This window comes from Manis javanica, chromosome 4 (assembly GCF_040802235.1).
Source record: "Manis javanica isolate MJ-LG chromosome 4, MJ_LKY, whole genome shotgun sequence".
NCBI lineage: Eukaryota > Metazoa > Chordata > Mammalia > Pholidota > Manidae > Manis > Manis javanica.
The window spans coordinates 24,769,194-24,791,850 of record NC_133159.1 but is presented as its reverse complement, the minus strand read 5'-3'; the positions used below and the strand labels follow the sequence as shown (position 1 = coordinate 24,791,850).

Genomic DNA, 22,657 nt, shown 5'->3' with positions numbered 1-22,657 from the left:
AAAGCCACAGTGCCTGGTCTTAAATCACGGCTTAAACTGGCTTGCTTTGTGACCTTGGACAAGATGATTAATCCCTCGGGGCCTCAATTTGCTCATTTGTAAAATGGGAATAATTATAGGCCCTACCCCATAAGTAGGTACTATATGGGGGTGAGCCATCCTGTTGACCCCCATCTCTCCCATGCCTAGCAGTCTGGCATACAGTAGGTACTTTTTTGAGTAATATCTTTTAAATGAATGAATGAATGGGAAATATGTGAGGAGAAAGAGCAAGAAAGAAAGAAAAGCCATCCAAAGGCCTAGAAGGATGCAGTGGAGACAGTAGGGGGGTTAGAACAGTGTGTGGCATGTGGCAAGAGCCAGTAAGTTAATCCTGTCATGATTGTTGTGGCTGTCACCTCTGCTTTGATCTTTACTTTGATATCTGCCACTTTGTAGTCCCTGGCTGCAACCACACCTCTGCAGCTTCCTTAGATCCATCTTGTCTCTGGGCCCAGCCCCAGGGGTCCCTCCTCTATGAAGGTCTCCCAGATTTCCTCATTCCTTGCCAGGACAAGTCACAGCAACCAGAAGTACACAGGTAAGTTATACCCACCCTCCCTCAGGCTCTCAGTCTGATGAGGAAGATGGGCATTGTGGGGAAAATGGAACTTCCCATGGCCAGGATCCTCACTTGACCCTAAATTGCTTGATGATGTAAGTAGCCTACTGCTAGGCTACCACTTCCACACCCTAGGCAATAAGCTGTTACTAACTGAGTCACTGTATAAAGAGCTCTGCCCAGTACTCTGGGTAGAGGCAGAGATGGGGGTGGATCACTGTCCTGCAGACTGCTGGATGTAGATGTGATTCTAGTGTTCAACCTACCACCGTGAGAATGAAGCCAGGTGTAAATCCTTTTACCCCAAAAACGTTCCATTGTCATTTCTCAGTCTCACCAAATCCATAGTGAACTTGGCCTAGGCTGAAACCCTCAGGCAAGACAGGCTTCCAACAGGTTATCACAGGGCGATCTGTTAGAGGTCACAGGACCCCACGAAGTAGATATTATTCTTCCCATTTCAGGGAAAACTGAGTCTGAGAAGTGACGTGACTTGCCCAAAGCACAACTACCAATTACATAAAATTTTAAAAAAATTTTAAATCATTTCCAAATCCAGAAAAATAATCCGTAATGCAGTCCATTTACAGACAACCAAAACACCAATTCATTTTGTCACAGTGTAAGGATCCAGCCAAACAGGTCCCAGAGACGGAGTCATGACTGAAAGATGGACATGAGCAAGTCCTTACGGAGCCCAAGGAGGCCCCTCACTGCATCTTCCACCGTGCTCCCTGTGTTCCAGTTACTGCAGGTGCTGTGGGATACCCAGGTAAACCCTACTTACCTCCCCAACCCCAGCCTTCCTCACACTGTTCCCTGAGACCCCAGACCTACCAACTCCTAACTTCCCTTTGGATTTCAGCTAAAATGGTCTTGTGAAAGCTTTTCCTAAAGCTCCATGCTCTCCCAAGATTGGCTTTCATAGTATTTACCATAGTTTACAATTATATATTTGTGAAATATATCTACGCAGGCCTGTCTTCCTGTCAGACTATCAATGCCATGAGCCCAGATACCATGACTGTACAGTTCACCCCTATCTCTCCCATGCCTAGCAGTCTGGCATACAGTAGGTGCTTTTTTGAGTAATAGTTAAGTGAATAAATGAATGAATGGGAATTGTGTAAGTGATGAGAAAGAGCAAGAAAGAAAAAAGAAGATATGAATTAATACAAGCCATCCAAAGGCCTAAAAGGATGCAGTAAAGACCAATAAAAGAAAAAAGAAAAGTTGTTTTAAATACCTTAGCCAGCAGAAGTGAGTAAAATTGAGAAAGAAAAACCAGTTTCCATAAGCAGAAGTAATTTATATGTTTGACAAAAAGTTAAGCCATTAGTCTCCTTAATAAAGAAAAACATGTACATGTTATTAAAATCAAGAGTTCAGCCTATCCCACGTTTGTTCATGTAACAAATACTTATAGAGCATCAGCTGTGTGCTAGGCTCTGAGGATGAACTGGGGATACAGCAGTGAACACAAAATGAAGTTCCTGTGCTTATGAAGCTTACATTCTAGGAAGGGGAGACAAACAAATGTGTCTTTGTTCATATAACTTAACATTCCTGTACAAACTTACTGTTAATGAGTAAAAGTAATTTCATGTGTTCTGAATTATTTCCCTGAGCTCCATTTGCTAAAAAATATTAAGCTAACTTTAAAGATTGGTGGTGGGGAGATGCCATATAAATGCATCCACAGAATCCTTCAGAAAATAGGTTTGAAACATTCTTCCACTATAAAATAAAAAGAAAAGATACCTTTGAGTTATAATAAGATAGTTATCTCACCTCTTATTGTATAAATAAAAAGTTGGTGTAAAAACATTTTAAAACACAGGAAATAATGCAAAACTTTTGCTATTTAAAGCCTTTTTTTTTAAGAAACAAAAATGGAATCTGCAAAATAAATACTCCAATAGCCTGAGACCTATAGACGTACAGCTTACAGGTCTCAGCTGTGTATGCATCTGAAAACTGGAATGAACAAGCACCTGTAAAAATGTAAGATGCCCAGCCTCCCCTCTGAGAGAGAACAGGGGGTTCCCAGCTTACAAAGCACTCCAACCACTACTTCACACCTCATCTGAGAGGCAGCTCAGTTCCCATTGTATAGATGAGAAAACTCAGAGAGGAAGCAACCTGCTCCAGGCTCTGGAGGGAGTATCAGATGAGTAGTCCCAGACAAGGGACCTCCTAGCTGCCCTGACTGGCTGCCTTCCTCAGAGAGGCCCAATATGCTAGTGGATCCATGGAAGAAGCAAGGTCAAACACTTAGGACGGCCTGTAGCCCTATTTGAGTCCATAAATAATTCCCCAACTTGTAATGAATAACCCAGTATTTCCTATACTACATAAAGTATACAAAAATGTTTTTTAAAGGCAAAAATGGAAGAAACAAGGGCAGCATACAAAAAGGCAAAAAAGACACAAATGAAAAACCAAAAAAAAGGCCAAAATTTCACTTGTGAACATACAGGCAAATATCCAAAATGAAACCCTGACTAACCGTAGCCACACTCCTATTCAAAGAACCACCTTCAAGGATCAGATAATTTGTCTCTCAGTGGGAGGCAGGACTGATGTGAGTAGGTCAATCACTTGATCACTGGCTTCATCATAATTTAGCAAATATAGATCTATAATCCAAATTGAATTTTCCCAATACATGTCAACATGGCATTCAGTGGCCTGTAGCATGTATTCTTGATTAAAACTACAGACAAAACCCCACAAGGAAGAGAGACTATTAAAATAAGGAGGCAACTCTAACTTAATGGAGATACACTAGAATGACCTCATTTCAGAACCAGAAGCAACCTTAGCACTTAAAGGTCAGCCCCCTTATTTTCCAGATGAATAAACAGAAAAAAGGCTCAGAGAGATTAAATAACTTGCCTAATATTACTCAGCTAGTATAATGGCAGAGCCAGGACTTGAACCCATGTTTTCTGACTCTTAAGTCTGAAGCTTTCTGTCATCATGCCTTTTATATATCATGAGAAATGCTGGCATTAACTATTAGTGGGGAGAAAAGAAACAAGAAAGGTATAGTATATAGAAAATGAAGAAAGAAAATATCACATTTCAGATAACAAGTTTGCCCACCAGGAAAATCCAAAGGGGAAGGGGTTGCTACCAGGAAATCAGTGAGTTTTCAGTGTGCAAGTCAGCGTCTCAGCTCAAAGACATGGGAGCATTTCACTCAACAGTAATGAAAGTATTAAGTTATCAAGTTCTTGGACGTACTTGGGCCACAATAATGCTTACTCAAAGAAAGTAATAAAACTTTAATGGGAAAAATAAAGTATAAGAATTCTATCCTCTTCTAGCTGGAAAGCTTAATAAAGCAAAAAGAATTTTTCCTAATTTAACAAATAGATTAAATAAATTGCTAGTTAAATAGATTAAATAAATTACTACTAATTAAAGTCCCTGAGCTACTTTTCTAAATGTTAAAACAATATGATAAAAGAATAAATGTGAGTCTATCAAAGAACATTAACAATGACAGACTCAATTTTTTGTTAAATATTTAATTCATACAAAAGAATATTTTTATTGTATGTAAAAAAGAAAACAATAAAATGAATATCTGTGTATCCAGCTCAAGAAATATAAAATTTCCAGTACCTCTGAAACCCGCTGTGTGTCCCACCCCAATGACATCCCCCATCCCTGACCCTTCCAGGGATAACCACTATCTTGAGTTTTGTTTTCCTTATTCTCTTGCTTTTCCTTGTTTTTCATGAACATATCTAAACAATATACTGTTTAGTTTTGTGCACTTTGAAATTTATGTAAATGGAATTATAAAGTATATAAGCTCTGCAATGTGCTATTTTTGTTGTTGCAATTTACATTCTCAAGATTCATCCAACCCATGCATATAACCACAATTCACAGTATGCTGCACAGAACTCAGTGTATGGATATACTGTTACTTATCTGTTACATTACCAACAAACAGTAAGGTTGTTTCCAATGTTTTACATTATAAAAATTGTTCTTGTGAATATTCTTATATATGTCCTCAAACACATGCCAGGAGTTTCTTCAAAGTATATACCTAGAAACTTGCTGGAAGGTAGGGTATACACATGTCTACCTTAACTGAATGTCAGCTTGCTTCCCAAAGAAATACCAAGTCCCACCTAGCAGCCTAAGAGATCCAACTACTTTATAGTCTTACCAAAATTGATACTATCATGCTTTAAATTTTTTTCTAATCTAGTTGGTAGAAAATGATGTCTTGTTTTCATTTTAATTTGCATTTCCTCAGTTACCAATGAGGTTGAGTACTTTCATTTTCTATTTGGTTTCCCTCTTCTGTGAACTGCCTATTAAAAAGTTTTTGCCCATATTTCTGTTGCTTTCTGTTTCATGTTGCCCTTTTTCTTTTTTTCTCAAGATCTATATCCATCTCTATTTCTTATCTAAGGATCCTTAATATATTCTGTACTAATCCCTTGACAGTTCTATATATGTGTTTCAGTATTTTCTCCCAGTTTGTGATAGCCTCTTTCCTTTTCCTAACAGATGAAATGTAGACAAACTTCAGTCTTTTCCTTTGTTGGTCTTTAAGATATTCTTCACAGTTCTCTGTTTTGATGTCAAACAGATATTCTCTCATATTTGTTTCTGGAATTTATGTTCATGTGTGGTGGGAGATATGGATCCAGTTTCATTCTTTGCATGGACAATCAAGTGTCCTAGCATCATGTAGTTAAACAATACCCAATGATCTGTTTTGCAAGCCCTGTCAAAAATCAAGTTTCCAGATATGTATGGATCTTTCTGTACTCTCAGCTATGTTTTAATGATCTATTTTTTTTATGCTGTGGTCCAAATAAAACTATTTTAATTACTTTTAATGTTAGAAATTATCTATTTGTATTATTTTAGTAGTTACTCTAGGCATTTACATTTTTACATGCATGCCGAACTTAACATCTAACATTAGTATATTTACCTTCCTCTCAAACAATTCAAAACCTTAGAACACCAGCTTGGTCACTTCACCTCTGTACTTTGTTGCTATCCAGTGTTTTATGTAATCTTATTGGTGGCAGAGGCTGCTAGTTGCCTGCCCCAGCAATTCCAACCCTCAGTTTTTGCTGGGCACATGATCATCTAGAATAGAGACTGTATTTCCAAACTTCCCTTGCAGGTAGTTACAGCCATGGGACTATTTCACTAATATCTTAGTCTGAATGAAATATCTTGTTCAAGTCATAATTTGGGATCTGCTACTCAACAGCTGAACCTAATCCTGAAATGTTAAACCTGTCTTTTAACCCCCCAGTTAAATGTTACTGATGTTGATGATAATCAGTGATTCTTTGGATTCACCCATAATTTTACCTATCATTGTTCACCATTCCTTCTTACAACTCAGACCATCCATCTGGAATCATTTTCTTTATGCCCAAAATATATCCTTTGGAACTCTTTTAGTGAAGATCTGTCTCTCAGTATTTGCTTGTCTGAAAATGCCTATATTTCATACTCATTCTTGAAAAACATTTGCTGGATATAAAATTCTAGGTTGATATATTAAAGCAGCTATGCCACTCTCTTCTACTTTCCATTGTTTTGGGCAAAAAATAAGCTGTAAGTCTAATTACCACTCTTTTACAGGTATTCTTCTCCCTGTCTCATTTCTCTCACTAGTTTTAAGATCTTCTCTTTGTCTTTGGTATTCAGTTTTACTATGCTGCCCAAGTGTGGGATTCATTGGATTTCCTGGTGTTTCTCTCCCATCCTATTAACTCTCTCCCAGTTACTAATTTTTTTACCTCTCAGCCCCAATCTGCCCCTCTTTGCCTTGCCTTGTGATGCTGGAGTTGGGACCCTATAGACATTTATTCTTTGCCAGCTAGCTTGGTGTTAGACTCTGTTGATTGAGGTTGCTAGAAAGGGCACTTTCCCTCTTACAGCAGGCTGTTTTTTGTGTTGCCACCTATGGCTCAGCATAGCATTCACCTCAGTGGACCTTCACAGTTCAGCCTTGACCCACACCTTCTGGCAAGCCTCCCTCCACTCAGCAGCAGGCTGCTCCTATGATTCAGTTGTGGTGGGCACCCTCTGACAAATTTCTTTGGCACTAGTAGTCTGCATGTCCCTGTGACAGTCACAGCCTCTCCTCCAAGATTTCAATCTCCACATTGGAGGGAGGAACCCTCCTCTAACTTGCTTCCTTGTCCACTCTCCAGCAGTTACTTACCAGGGGCAGTAACTACTTTTATCCCTTTTAGTAACTGATCATTTTTAAAGTTGAGAAATCTTTATATTAAAATTTCCCTGTTCAATTACTGGTGTGGTTTCTCTACCTGATACACTCTCTTCATGAAACTATGATTAGACATTTTGTCTTCTCACTCCCCCACTTCCTTTACCTTTCTTATTTGCTATCTGTCTCTTTGTGCTATATTTGCATAGTTTCTCCAGCACTATCTTCCATTCTCTAATGCCTTCTTCAACTATCTCTAATATACTGCTTTCCCTGTGCATAATTTCCATTTTCATATTTTTCTCTTCTAGAAGTTCTATTTAGTCCTTTTAAAAATCTGCTAGATCATATTTTTATGTTGCTTAGTCTCTGGTTGTATTTTCAATTTCTTATTTCTTTAAACACTGTAAAGATTATTTTATTTTTAGCATCTGATAATTCCAATATATGAAGTAATTGTAGGTCTGATTTTGCTGTCTGTTGCTTCTGTTGGTTCCCCATCACGGCAGTCTGTTTCTTTTATTTTTGTGATTTTTGACTGTGAGGTCATGTACCTTGGAACTTGATTCGTAAGAATTCTTAATAGCCTAGGTTGAAGATTCCTACTCCAGAGAGAATTTGTGTTTCCTCTACAAGATAAATAAATTCTAACTTTGAGGTTTTTTCAAAGCACATAATTAATGTGAATTTGGGCAACAAACCCAAGAAAAAACAGCTTATAGATGCAAATTCTCAATTTTTTGCCCTCTTCCAACCACTACCAAGATCAAAAAGACAGATTTTCTTGCAGTCCTCCTCTACGAGAAAGGATTTTTTCTAGTTAACACTTACATTAATGATGATGTGCTTTGGGGGGGGGGTCCCTAGCTTTATGTGAAAGATCCTGTCAGGTTCTCCACATTGACTGAGTCCTCAGGAACCCAGAGAGCTATCAGAGCTAGGGGTCAATGCTACAGAGATTCAGTATTCACTCCCAGAGAGAAAGCCAGTTTCAGAGTTAGGTTTTCTCTCTGGGTTAAAATTCATTTAACACATATTAGAATAGTTACTGTTTAATGTGCTGGACACACTAATGAACAAAATAGACAAAGATCCTTATCCTCATGGGGTTGACAGTCCAGCAGGGGGTCGACAAACAGCAAAATAAGTTAGGTGATATGTTAGGAGATAGTAAGTGCTACAGAATTTTAAAAAAATAGATCAGGAGGAGGATTAGGTTGTCATATTAAATATAGTATAAGGTGTCAGGGTAGGCCTCACTGAGAGGATGAAGATGTAAAGGAAGTAAAGGAGTGTGTGAACCAGTGTGACACCTGGAAGAAAAGTGACCCAGGCAGAGAGAAAAGCTGGTGCAAAGGTGCTAAGGTAGGAACATGCCTGGGAGAGTTTAAGGAACTGCAAGGCAGCTAGTGTGACTGCAGTGGGTGAGCAAAAGGAAGAATGGTAAGGGAGGAGGTCAGAGAAGAGACAGCGACAAATCACAGAGGGCCTCGGAAGCCACTGTGAAGACTCTGGTGTTAATTTGAAGTGAGACAAGAACCAGAGCAGCATTTTAGGTAAAAGAGATGATTTGATGTACATTTCAAAAGGATTCCTCTGCCTGGTGGGGAATAAACTGGCTTTTACTCTAAATGAAGTAGGGATTCCTATTGTCACTTAATTTTTGACCTCTAAAGATTCCCTACTTCCTTTTAAGTTGGGATACAATTTTCTTAGTTGTCAGTGGGTAGACTTCAGAGTAAACTCCCACATTGCTAGAAATAGAAGTCACCCTACTAGGTCTCCAAGCAGCACAAAGCTGTTGTCAAAACAGTGTGGATAGGCTGAACAAAGAAAAACTAAAAGAACAGGATAAAGACTAGAGATAGTTGAAATAAAAACTGATGTGCAGCATAGCAAAGCAGAAATCAAAAAAGGGTTAGAAATCACTACTTAAGAATCTTGAAGACAAGAACCATCCAGAGTCACATACTTGGCAAATGCTATTGCAATACATTCCAGACAGAGGTGCACTTTTTTAACCATAAGTAACTAGAATAAAATACAATGACAAGAAAGCCCGATCTCAGCAGAAGAGGGATGGTTTCTCCATACAGAGGGGGATGACTGAACCTTGTCCCCTGAATTTTGTTTCCTAAGATTCTCAGAAATCTTCCACGGTACTTGCCCTCTCCTTCGCTCTCCCCACACCAAACTATACCTGGCATTTATGAAGTGCTAATACACATGTATTATGTGTATTACACCGTAAATATATATCATTTTAGACCACTCAGTGAACACTTAAGATGTTTATACATTAAAAAGTCCACCAAACATAGCAGTATTTTTAAAAAACCATGTCTCACAATATGTTTTTTAAATAACAATGTTCACTATGACACTAAAGTACGGTATCAAAATAAAATTATAACAATAGTCACCTTTGAATGGTGGGATTAGCTTTTGCTAAATTTTGTCCAATGAACATTTTATTTCTATAATTGAAAAAATACATGTAAAGTAAAGGTAATCCCCAATCCTCAGCACACGAAAAGCAGAAAGGGACAAATTTCCTTACCATTAATCACACACTTAGCCAAGATAGATAACAGTATGTTGAAACTTCTATGAAAGAATAATAAAGATCACTAAACTAGAATAATAAACCAACAGAGTGAGAAAAATATGTATTTGTACCAATATTACATGAAATACACACATGCACATGCAAGCTCATCCTCATCTATAGGAAAAAACATCAAGACCTTTCAAATCAGGTGAATGGAGGATACAAAAAGACATCGACATCAAAGGGAAAAGAAAAAAAAAAGCTTTATCCTTGCCAAAGAAACAGAAATGGAAGAAATGCTGAGCTACACCATTTCAGATAAATTCTCCAACAAGAGAAAACTTCCGGCATGTGATGCAAGTAAACCTATTACAAGACGAGCGCAACTGGTAACAGTACGTGTTGGTCCAAGCTTTGAGGAAAGCAATCTGGCAATATGTATCAGGAGGCCTAAAAATGCTCGTAACTTTGTACCTGATAATACTATTCTAGGAACTCACCATAAGAAAATATGTTTTTAAAGAGAATGCATTTTAAGCATGTAAATGGAGCCAGGTATGTAAAGAGACTAGCAAAGAGCCTTGTAGGCAGAAGGAATACTCATGAAAGCATTAGTAAGAAAAACCAAGAATTAGCAATACCCAATGATGGAGAGACATTTTATAAGAGGGCAATCATTTTATAGGAAAGTAGTTAAGAGTTTGTTCTCTGACAATACACAGGCAAAGATGACTAAGACATGAACCCTACCGTAAGGGGGTTCACAATCTGCAGTTTAAAAATCCTACCCTTTATTAACTGTGTGACTTCAAGCAAGTTGCTTCACCTCCCTAAGCCTCAGTTTTCTTGTAAAATTGGGCTGATAATAGCATATATCTTACAGGATTAATATGAAGATGAAAAAAACAAATGCCATGTAAAGTGCTTAGTACGGCATCTGCTACAATAAGTGCACAATGACTTTAGCTGTCAAAAGTGCATGTATGTGAAGTTTGCACCACTGCAATTGTATTGTGAAAGAGGGAGCAACATTATGGACAAGTGAGCAGAGTTGTATTAGGGTAGAGGACTGCAGAGGGGTTATTTTCTTCAAATTTTAGTTTGCTTACATAATTTTTAAAAAATTGATTCAGTTCCAACACATACAAGCACCTACTATGTGCCAGGTCCTATACTGGAAATAGAAATGAATAGTTTCTGCCTTAAAGGGACTCATAATATGTGGGCAAGCCATTCATGCATGATTCATTCAACAAATATTCATTGAGTATCTACCATATACCAGGAACAGTGCCAGGTGCTGGGAATTTATAGGGAACAAACTGGACAAGGTGGCTACCCTCATACAGCCTACATGCTAGCAGGGAAGACAGACTATAAGCACATAAACAAAGCAAACAGGATAATTACAGATTCTGACAAGTACGAAGATAATAAGCAGGGTTACAAAACTGTCTGATGCTGAGAGGCAAGCCCACTTCAGACAGTGTAGTCAGGAAAGGTTTCCCTGAAGAGGTGACATTTGAGCTGAGATAGCAGCAGAGAATAGGCAGTCATCTCAGGAGCAGGTGGAAGAGCATTTGGGCAGAGCGAATACAAAGGTCCCTAGGTATGAAAGAACTCAAGTATTCCAGGAACAGAAAGGAGGCCGTGGGACTGGAGCAGGTGAGTGAGGGGTTTACTGGGGAGATATGTGACTGAAGAGATGGTTGGGAGCTTTGCTTAGCTATGGTGAAGAGCCTGGATTCTATCCTGAGAGTAAAAGGAAGCCACAGGTTTGAGGAGAGGAGGGATATGATCTTTGGGGGTTTTTTAAATCACTTTTTCTTCAGTGTGGAAAATAGACAATTAGGAAGGCAGGAGTGGAGGCCAGAAGACCAGTTAGTGATTACTACAGAAGACTAGTTAGTGATTACTACAGAAGACCAGAAGGGGTGATGGTAGCTTGCATTAGGGTGGTGGCAGAGAAGAAATTAGATGGATTCCAAATGCTTTTTGGAATTAGACTCAAGAATTGCAGGTAGACTACATGTAGGAAGAGAAGAAAAGCAAGAATCAAGAATAATGCCAAAGTTTCTTAGCTTGAACAGTTGGCTGGCTGGCCATGCTATTTACTCAGAGAAGACTCAGAGAAGGAAGAAATTTTCAGTTGGGAATTAACAGTTCAGTTCTGAACAAGTTAATTTGAGAGCCTGTGAGACACCCAACATAAATATCAAGTGAATCTGGAGCTCAAAGGTACAGCCCAGGTTAGAGAAATTTGGGAATGAACAGAGTGTAGAAGATATTCAAAGGCTCAGTCTGGAAGAGTTTACCTAGGAAATACATGTAGACAGAGAAGAGCATCAAGGAGAGAGACCTAAAACAGTCAACATTTAGAGGAGGAGGAGGAAGAAAAGTGCCAGAGAAACAAGGTGGGCATAGCAGAGGAACAGGGAAAGCCTGTGACAGTGATGTCACAGACGCCAAGAGCATGAAGTCGGATGAATTTCCTCTGCTGCTCGAGACAGAAAGCCACTATTGGCCTAGCAACATGGAAGTGATTTTCAAGAGCGTCTTCTGTGGCATCATGGAACAGATGCTACACTACTGGAGAGGTTGGAAGAGTGGGTAGAAGAGGAGGAGTAAGACCATTGAATGCAGACCACTTGGTGGAGAAGTTCAGACATGAAGAGCAGTAGCTGAGGGAAGGTTACAAAATCTCTAAAAGAAGAGAACATATGTACGTCCAATAAAAATACAAAGAGATATCCATCCAACTCCTTAGTGATTAGGAAAATGCCAATCAAGACATGAGATACCATTTATATCCATTCAACTGGGAAAATTCTTAAAGTCTGACAACACCAAGTGTTGGGGGAAAATGGAGGTCCACCCCGTCTCATAGGCTGCTGGATTGCCAACTGGTACAACCACTTTGGAAAACAGTTTGGCACTATCTCATGAAGCTGAACATTCACATGCCCCATGCTCAGTGATTCCACTCCTTGCTCATGTTATCATGAGACATGAACAAGAATATTCATAATGGCAGTGTTCACAGTAGCAAAAAACTAGAAACAACCCAAATGCCTTGAGAGGGGAATAAACAAACTGCAACATACTCAGTGGCAGAGGGTTATACAGTAGTCGAATGAATGAACTGTAGAGGTATACAGCAGTACTGATGAATCAGACTATGATGTTAAGTTTTCAAGCCCCAAAAAAGATTACATAATGACAACAATCTTTTTGTAAAGTAAAATAAATTATAAGTATATTTTAGGATTAGATTTAGATGTAATAACACTGTATGAAGACATACAAGTGGTCAACACGTGTATGAAAAGATGTCCAACATCATTAATCATAAGAGAAAGGAAATCAAAATCACAGTGAGATCACCTCACACCTGTTGGACTATTATCAAACATACAAAAGACAACAAGTGTTGGCAAAGTTGTGGAGAAATTAGGACCCTTGTGCACTGTTGGTGAGAATACAGTATGGTGCAGCCACAATGGAAAACAGTAAGGAAGTTCCTCAAAAAATTAAAAATAGAACTACCATATATGATCTAGCAGTCTCACTTCTGGGTATTTATCCAAAAGAACTGAAATCAGGATCTCTAAGACATATTAATGTCCCATGTGTTCATTGCAGCACTCCTCACAACTGCCAAGAGGTAGGAACAACCTATATGTCCATTGATGAATGAATGGATGATAAAAAAACTGCTACGTACATACAAAGGAATACTATTCAGCCTTATCAAAGAAGGAAATCCTGCCATATGCAACAATATGGATGAACACTGACTAGATAATGGGGGAGATCATGGAATTACTCACTTTTTGGTTTGATGATGGTTTTCTTAAGTCCTTATCTTTTAGCAATATATACTAAAATATTTTTGAAAAAATTCTAGTAACATTTGGTCTGTAGTTTTTGTACTTTTTTCATGACACTGCTGTAGGGTATATACTACACACATTTCTATCCAGCAGGATTGTACTTCTAAGGCACAGACAATTCCTGCTCACCTGCTATCCTTGACAGGGCTCAGCACAATGCTTTGCTGAGTATTTGTTGAACTTTAAAAAAAGAAAAGAAACAAACCAAAAAGGGCCAAGCATGCTCCAGTGATGAGAACTATACCTTGAATCAAGGATTATGATTAATACAACTTCTATATTTGAGGTCCAAAATCAAAGTCCCGGGGAGAAAAGAGCAGGCAGGGGTGCAAAGCTGCCACACTAACTAATGGGGCAGAAGCTGCAGGTATCCCAGGTAGGCTGGGTCCCTCTGACACACTCTCAGCACAGTTGTGGCTAACTTCTGTGTAATCATCTACACAATGTCTCCACCACCAGGTTGTGGGCCCCACCCTGGATCTAGTGACATGGCCAGACTCGGATGTCAAGTGGTTGACAGCTCAAAGGAAGAAACCACAGGAAAGACCACAAGGATGGTCAGTAAGGATGGTGCCTAAGTCAGGAATACCACCAGGAGATTAATCAGAGACCCTGGAGCCGGGTGTGGCAGTGGGCTGGGACCCCAACCCTGCTCATCTGAGGAGCCGATGAAGGGAATGGGGAGTGAGCCAGCGATGGCTGGTCCTTTCTCGGTGCAGTTGGAAGTGGTATACCACAAGAATGCAGGCAATGCTCATGCATCCCAGGAGAAAACTGAATTCCTGAACACATCAGGGAGGCTTACTCTGACAAGCAGAGGAAATCACACTGAACCACACGACTTGTGGAATGAAGACCCGTCAAGTCATGGGTGTGGGTGTCTGGGGGAGGAAGGAGGAGCTCCCTCTGGCTGCAGTAGATATGGGGCGGGAAGAGCTACATAGAGGAGCTGATATCAGGTTGGGTTTAAATAAATAGGTGAGATGGAAAGGGAGAGAAAAAACCAAAACAGATTGAAAGCTCATGATTGTCTAGGTGCTGGTTAGGCACTTGAGTATCCTTCCAGGAGAGGGGCCTCACAACAAAGGCCTGGAGGTGTGAAAATATGACAGTGTGCCTGATTTTCCTTCCCCTCTTACAGATGCCCATTAAAGCATGGAGACCCTGGGCTGGATTCTGCAGGCTAGGAGGAATGTTTTGTCTTCTCCTATTCCCTTGTTAATCTGAAAAAACCCACTGAAGATGAACTGTTTCTTTTGACTTATAGGAATCCACCCCAGAGCAGTGATCAGAGACTGGATGTCCAGATATACTCACATTGCTCAAAAACAGGAAACCAAATGGCCAAACGCTAGAGTTAGATTGGTTAAAATACTATGCAGTCATCAAAAAGCATGTTGTCAAAGATTAGTTACGGTATGGAAAGAGCTATAACCCATATTAAGTGGAAAAAAAACCAGCTTACAAAACAATACAATCCCAACTTTATGGGGAAAAAAAGTATACTACATTTTTTGAAAGACTGAAAAGAAATCTGATGTTCAAAGAGCCTATGTCTATGTGGTGGGTTTTCTTCATGTCTATGGATGATAATTTTCTTCATCTTTGTTGTCTATTTTCTACAATGAATATGTTTTGCCTTTTAAAAATTAGATTAGAACACAAACAATGTTAAAAGCACACAATTGATAACAGGCACACATGGGCTAGCTCACCTTCTGCAGGATTGGGGTAGGGCAGGTGCTGTCAAACAGGACTGAGTTGAAGATTCCATACACTCCCTCATCAAGGTGGTACACGATGGTCTTGGGGACAGAACCATTTTCCTCTGCAGGGAAGGGAGGGGTCAGGAGCAGCACAAACAGTGTAGGGGAGTAGGAGCAGGGAACTGGCTCAGTGGTGGGCTCAGCCATGACAGGTTACTGAAGCCAAAGGGCTAATCCCTCCTCAACCATGGGTGAGATCCTGCCTCCTCCCATGACATGAGGTTCACTGCCATGTTATACACACCCTTGCAGCTGAGCAACACAGGACACATTCATTGCCTATATCTGAGCCCTCTGATACCCCAGCAAGGGTAGAGAAGCAGCCCACCCAAACTCAACACCTAATAAGGCTAATTAGGCCACTTGCTCAGAGGCCCAAGATGTGGCAATGTATGGACTGGACTAGTTAGGACAATCCCCAGATTTATAAAGAAGGCCACAGGAATGCCATCCCCCCCAACACACAATACATTCTACATGGAGCCAACTGTCCCTCCATATGGATTCTCGCTGGGGAAAAGCACACAGACCTCAGGCTCTACTGCCTGGGGATCCTGGAGCAGAGGGCAGAGCCCCAAGATCAGAGTCCCTGGCACGCCTCACTCAAGGGGCTGCTGAGAGGACTGATCTATCTGGAAGGGCAGGGAAGAGCACTGATATTGGCAGTGTGGGCAGAGGAACTTGAGTCAGCCCCGCCTGATCTCGAATCCTGGCACTGCCCCTTAGATGTGTGACCTTGGGCTAGTGATTCAACCTCTCCCTACCTACATTCTGTTATCTGTAAAGTAGACTTGCAAATATAAGTTTCATTAATTATTTTCACTATGTTATGAGCAGTAGTGTAAGAGCCTGTGCTTTGGAGATGAGACAAACATAGGATCAAATGCAGGCTTTACCTCTTAACTAGCCACTAGCAATTCACTTGTATTCTCTTTCTTTCTCAATTTTCTCATCTGTACAATGGAGTTAATAAAGTTACCTATTCTCCCTAAGGTTATTTTGATCTCAATCTTCATAAAACGCGAACATGCATAGGAAAAAAAATAAGTGTTTTGGCAGTGAAGGAACCCAATAGTAAGTTTCCCTAAAGCAAGGACCCATTCTCTGGATTCCCCCATACCCTAAAATCAGACCCTGCTCAGCCAGCCACTGTCCCTAGCTTTAGGAAAAAATGGGGCCCTGCTGCCCACCTGCTACCTACCCTCCCTGCCAGGCTGGTCCAGAAGAACCTCCTTCTTGGCAATGATGCTGACTGCCAAGGTCAAGGCTGAGGTCACATAGTAACGCCCCAGTTTAGCAAGGATTTCCACACCACAGCCCTCTGGGAAGTAGAGGTCCAAGGATGAGTTGACCACAGAAGCAATCTGGTGGTAGGGAGGTGGGAAGACAATTACATGTTTGAAATGTGCAGTTCATGCTGAAGACTTGCTACAGTTGCAAGTCTATTTATTGAAAACCTTAATTTCAGAAAGGAAAACTTGGCAGCTGCTAATGCCCCAGCTGGTAATTGCAGACAGCTGGCCAACAAGGTAAGTAGGAGCGAGCTGGGTCAAATCCTTGTGCTTGTGTAAATCACCCTCCTCAATGTCCCCACAATGGAAAGAACACTGTCAACATAACACTTGGTACTCAGATTCTAGAAGCCCAGATGTGGATCTTTCATAAACAACCAAACCAATCTGTTAAATGGTACATTTTTTACAGAAAATTCAGAAAACAGAGAAGGAAAAATATCAAAATCACTCTTAATTCTGTCATCCAGATTAGAGCAATCATCATTAGCTTTTAGGAGTAGTTCCTTTAATTCTTTTTTATACACTTTTTATTACAAACATTATACAGCTGTATAAGTTTTTATAACCTGTTCTACTCAATAGACTAAATGACCTCTCCAAGTGGGTGCGTTTATTTTAAGAACATACCATAATTTAACCAATCCCCGAGTATTAGACAGACCAGGGAAGTCCTCTGGACCTGTGTTACAAACAATGCTGCAATGCTCATTTTTGAGGCTAATTCTCTGTGTCTGCGGGCATTATTTTCTTAGGGTCAATTCTTTGATGTGGATGATCCAGGATGAGGCTCTTACCAAGGAGAAGGCGACCCCTGGTGGTTTGAGTGGGGATTTTGATGACACATTTTTCTTGATTTCTTCCCTCATCACAGGAGACGGATGGACTGGGAGTGAACAAAAGTTTGCTTTTCCCTTCCCTACTCTCCCTATTTGATTCACCCGTCTGAGGGTGAATAGCGCATACCCAAACTTTCCAAAACCTTTGACTTACTGCAAATATGACCTGGTTCAGCCTTGAATGTGTGCACAGGCTAGAGTCAGGCAGAGCTGGGTTGCAGCCCACTGCTATAGACTCAGAACAGATGTAACTTCCATGAGCCTCAGTTTTCTCAGCTGTAACCAGGGCTAATAACCAGATAATCAGGATGAAGCACTATGCCCAGCATGCAGCACACAGGACCCGCTCACAGGGGCCTTCCTAAGATCATTACAACCCACCCTGCCCCCACCCCCAACGAGCAACACTTCTCACCCCAGAATTACCTCTTCGAATCTCACTTTGGCCCCTTCCACTCCAGGAAAGCCGCCACCAAGGTCCAGGATGTGCATCCTGTGGCCCAGCTCAGCGCCCATTTCAAACACAAGCCGGGCATCTGCGATGGACTGAGCGTAGACCTGAAGGTCAGGACAGCCGCTGCCAACATGAAAACTGGGAAAGGAGGAAGAGCCCCAGCTCACATGCAGAACCCCAGTGCCAGCCCCTCTGCTCCAAGCAGGAGCTACCTTGGAAAGCACACTGGACACTGTGCCCATTTTACAAACATAATGCCTGAGGGCCTGAAAGGTTACATGGGTTGCTAAGGGCCATGTGGCGAGGGAGGAGAGGACAGCAGACTAGATCCAAGGTCCTTGGCACTTGGTGACCCTCGCATCCCTCCATGCTGGCCCTGGAGGAGGACGCCTTCTGGGACAAGGGCCAGGGCCCCAGAGTTAACCAGATCTGGACGTACCTCTCAGTCAGCAGTGTGGCCTACCTGTGCTTTCACTTCCCCATCTAAAAGGCTGTGGGATAATGTATGTGAAGCACACAGCACAGTGCCCAGCATATCCTAAGCATAACTGGGAGCTATAGGGTTATGTTATTATTATTACTTCTTCCATATCCTAGCCCTGCAGCAAAAGAGGGAGAGCAAAGGTTTGGTAAGAGCCGGGTCCCTCCTGGAACCTCCTGAGACAAGGCCTTCTGGGGTCTGTGGCGGTGGGGTAGCGGGGCATTCCAAACCTTCCTTCTAAAGAGAGGGAACTCTCAAATGGCAGAACTCCAGGTGGAGGGACAGGTGCTCCTTGGAAGCCGAGGAAGGTCTCCTACAGAATTCATTGCTGGGAAAGAGGCGATGGGCCTGGCATGGGTGGGGATGGTAGGGCCTCCAGGCACTCACCTCACACCCACCACCTCCATGCAGCTCTTCTTGGCATTTTCAAGCAGGTGTCTGCAGGATTTCAGTGATGCTCCAAACCTGAGGCTCAGGCGGCTCAGGGAGTGGGAGTCATTGGCGGCAATGCATAAAACCATCCTGCGGAAACACACAGCATGCTTTGCCAGGGAGACTCTGCCTCCCCTACCTCAACCCCATATTCTCTGAGTCAAGGGGTGCGAACCCGCATGGCTCAGAGCCACCCAACCCCATAGTCCCCCTGATCTCTTCCTCACCCTCCACAGCCAGTCGGCCTCCATATCCTGTCTTGTCCATTCCCTACATGTCCCTGGGCCCAGCCCATGGCCTCTGCCCTGTTCTTGACCTCACCAGTTCTCCCCCAAGGCAGCTCCACTTCCTCCAAGTCAGGTGCTACACCAGCCAGACTTTTCCACCTTTTCTTGTATGAGGGGAACCATTTCTCAAACACAGTCCAATACCATGTAAAAAAGTGCAAGCTGCTTCAGGTGAACCAAAGTGGCCAGCAGCTGGCCTGTCCCACTGAGAAGCCCCTCCCTGGCATCCCCAGGCTGTCACGTGGCCATGTGAGAGCCACGACCTGACCAAAATGCCTAGCGTGGACCCCTCCTGAGGCCCATTTGCATCAGGTCCCTGCCCTGTGAACAGGGTCATCCTCCGTCTCCCTCACCCCCGCACATGGGGTGTTCCCATCACACCAAATTTCTCTTTAGGCAGCACATGCCCCCTGTGCCTTTCCCGACCTCGATGCATTTGCCAATGCTGTTCTCTCTGATACACTGTTCATGCCCTCCCAAAATTCTGTTCAGTTCTCAGGGCCCACCCCGAGTGCCACCTCCTTGGTGAAGCTTTCCTGAACCCCACCCCCCACCCCCACCCCCACACTCTCTCTCTCTGTCTCTCAGCTGGCAATTTTGACCATGGGCTTTGCTCTGCCTGCTGTAATCCATTATTTCTGCCTTTTTGCTGGTCAGGCCCTGGCATCCTGGGTCCAGTCCAGGAGTGCCTGCCTCACCTTCCTGTGGCTGTGGCCTAGTCTAGGTCCTCTGCTCTAAGTCTACACCTCCCACCCACTCCAGCCTCCCCACACAAGTGGTTCTCAGCTTACTTGGCACTCGGGTGGCTCTTTGCCACCTTTGCCAGCTCCATCTCGTTGTCAAAGCTCAGTAGCTGGACCCCATGCTTGGCAGCATACTTGATCTGTGCAATTTGCTTACAGGGGTTGGCGTAGATGATCTTACTGGCTGGGACACCAATACGCTGGACCAACTCCATCTCTGCCTGTAGGGTCCCAAAGGTGGTAGTGAGGAGGCACCAGGGCCTGCTGGGCCCACAGAGGCCAGGGAAGCACAAATGACGGGCTGTCATAGCTATGCATGGGGAGGTCCATGAGAAGTGGGCCTTGCTTTTAGGCAACAGATATACAAAAATCAGAACCCACGTCAGTTTACCATTCTTTGGCAGGCAGGGCTGCTGCATACAGATGTGCAGGTGGTACACTGCACAATCAGGGGTGGGAGTGTCCCATTCACAAATAATACATGGTAGATTTGTATATTGATTACAACTTCCTGGCAGTAAAGCATTTCATTCTAACAAAATCAGTGTATTTATTATAATAATGAAGTGTCTTAAGGAAGGGGTATGTTTTCTAATTCACACAAAGATAATGTATGGTCTCATGGCGGTGGCTTTGCCAACAGGCATCTGACACATTTTCCTGGCAGATTTAACTGTTTAGAGAATAGTACTTGATGTACTTGAAAGTTCACCAAACCCAGAGTCTTTTTAACATAGGTCATCCAATATCCAGAGGCCTGCTGTGTGCATGGCACTGTACTGACTCCAGCAAGCCCCCTCCCCATAGGGCCTCCTCTTCCTCCTGTTTAGAATGCTGTTCCCCCTGATCACTGCACTAATGATACAGATGATGATGATCAGGGTGAGAGCCAACATGGCCATTAAGCACCCACCACAAGTAGGCACCAAATGAGATGCTTTACAGCAGGTGTTGGCAAACCTTCTCTACAAAGGGCCAGAGAGTAAACAGTTCAGGTTTGGTGGGCCATATATTTCAGTCACAACTACTCAACTGCCTTTGTAGTGCCAGAGCAGCCACAGACATGATGTAAGTGAATGAGCATGACTGTGATCCAATAAAACTTTACAAAATAAGGCAGTGACCTGAATTTGGCCCACCATCCATCCAAATCTAGTGACCTGGATTTGCCAACTCTTGCTTTCAATTATCTAAGTTACTCCTTACAATAGCCCCATCAGATGGGTAGTGGCTCCGCACTTCAGAGAAGGAAACCTGTGCTCAGAGAGGTCAGGTAGCCAAGTAGGAGGCAGCACTAGCTTTCATGCTCATGTCTGACTCTCCGTGATTAAGGGACGAAAGTCAAGAGGGAGCCAGTTTTGAAACACTGTAGGAGACACAGGACCATTTTAGCCATCCTGAGTTTATAATAAGACTAATTTTAATTTAGTAGCTTTTCAGCATGAGGTACTTATGTGCACTATCTCAGGCAATGTCTCCAACAATCCTCAGAAATACTACCGGCCACTTTTTACAGAGGACAAAACTGAGTTCAGAGAAGTCCACCTGCCTATAGTGACACAGCCAATAAATAGCCGAATGGGGCACAAATGTCCAACTCCAGAGCCAGAACAACTGCCATCACAGCTGGCTTCTAAAGATCTGAGTGTGAGTGGACATGAAAAATGCGTTTTTGCTCACTATGTCACCTCATGCAATGAGGAGAAGAAGCAATGGTAGCACTTTGGGGAGCTGTGGTTTAGCTTTGATTATAAATATTTATATAATAACTTGTTATTCATTAAGGATCACCATTTTCCAGTTATTGCATTAAGTATTTTTATATACATTCTCATTTAATCCTTATCATAGTCTCAGGATATAAGAAACAGAGGCCCAGAGAGGTTAAGTGACTTGTCTAAAGTTGCACAGCTTCTGAGCTGCACAGCTGGAATTTTAATCCAGACTGTCAGGCTTTAACACACCAGCTCTCAACCACAGTACTATAATGGAGAATTGAAAATTGATTCTTAGTTGACGAGTATTTCTTGACCACCTATTGAGATGCCAGGCTCCTTAACCATGGCTAATAAAAACAAATGGGAAGTAAAGCAGACAGGGTCTCATCCTATGGAGCTTTCAGGCTCATGGGGCAGACAGACAGAAACAAATGAACACTGAATAATGATAGAATTACAAATGGATAAGAACCGAGAATTAAAAAATACAGGATATTAGAGAATGTGGGATGGGGACACCTGGGTGGGAAGGATGAAGGACAGCCTTTCTGAGGCTCAGGAATTTAATCTGAGCCCCAAAGAGGCCTCAGCCAGGCCCAGAGGGAAGGCAAGAATGGTTCTCATCGAGGAAGCAGACTGTGCAGAGTTTTTGAGGCAAGAGTGTGCTTTGCCTGATCAAGAAACAGAGAATGCTGGCATGGCCAGGCAGGTTGAGCACAGTAGGGGAAGACGTTGGAGGAAGTGGGCAGAGCCAGTGGGGAAACCAAGAAGGCTGCTGTGGACTTATTTATATTTTCACCTAAGGGATGGGAAATGGTCTGGAGGGTTTCAAAAAGGGAAATGAAATGGTCAGATTTGTATTTTAAAAGCAAATTTAAAGGCATATCACTCTGGCTACCATGTGAAATTGGTCTGAGGAAGGACCCGAGAGGATTCTGGGAGACTGGTTACAGTCACCCTGGGGGAGCCGAGAGGCTGCACTAGAAAGTGGGGGAGATGTGTTTTGGAGCAGTGCTGGCAAGCTCCTGATGGATTGCACGTGGGGATGAGGGATGTCAGGGAGATTCCACGCCCAGCAGGCCAAGGGGCCCTTCTCAAAGGGAAAACCGTAAGTGCTTTTGAACACGTGGAGTTCCAGGCATCCTGTGGTATCAAGTCAGCAGCTGGGTATATAGGTCTGGATTGGAAATAAAAATGGGGGAGGTGATGGCATATTGACAGTATTTAAGGCCATGGGAGGAGATAAAGTTCCCTAAGAAGAGGGAGTGTTCACAAGAGAAGGAAGCCTGAGACAGAATCCAGAGGAACTCTAACCATAGCAAACAGGAAGAGCCAGCGCATGTTTGCTGGACCCGTGGACAGGGAAGA

The 22,657-nt window shown here is 42.4% G+C and overlaps 1 protein-coding gene across 6 annotated transcripts in view; it reads right to left on the bottom strand.

Annotated features, from left to right (window-relative positions):
* The window catches only part of AZIN2 (antizyme inhibitor 2), a 54,210-nt gene that overhangs the window by 25,540 nt on the left and 6,013 nt on the right, over positions 1-22,657 (bottom strand). For 5 of the 6 annotated variants that reach the window (XM_037010404.2, XM_037010405.2, XM_017667988.3 and 2 more), the window contains 5 exons: positions 19,620-19,792; positions 18,497-18,631; positions 17,601-17,766; positions 16,245-16,407; positions 14,993-15,105 (listed from right to left, as the gene is read on the bottom strand). In XM_037010404.2, the coding sequence (XP_036866299.1) occupies positions 14,993-15,105; positions 16,245-16,407; positions 17,601-17,766; positions 18,497-18,631; positions 19,620-19,792 (750 nt within the window). The remainder of the gene's footprint in view (positions 1-14,992; positions 15,106-16,244; positions 16,408-17,600; positions 17,767-18,496; positions 18,632-19,619; positions 19,793-22,657) is intronic. The other variant, XM_037010406.2, reaches the window with a different exon arrangement.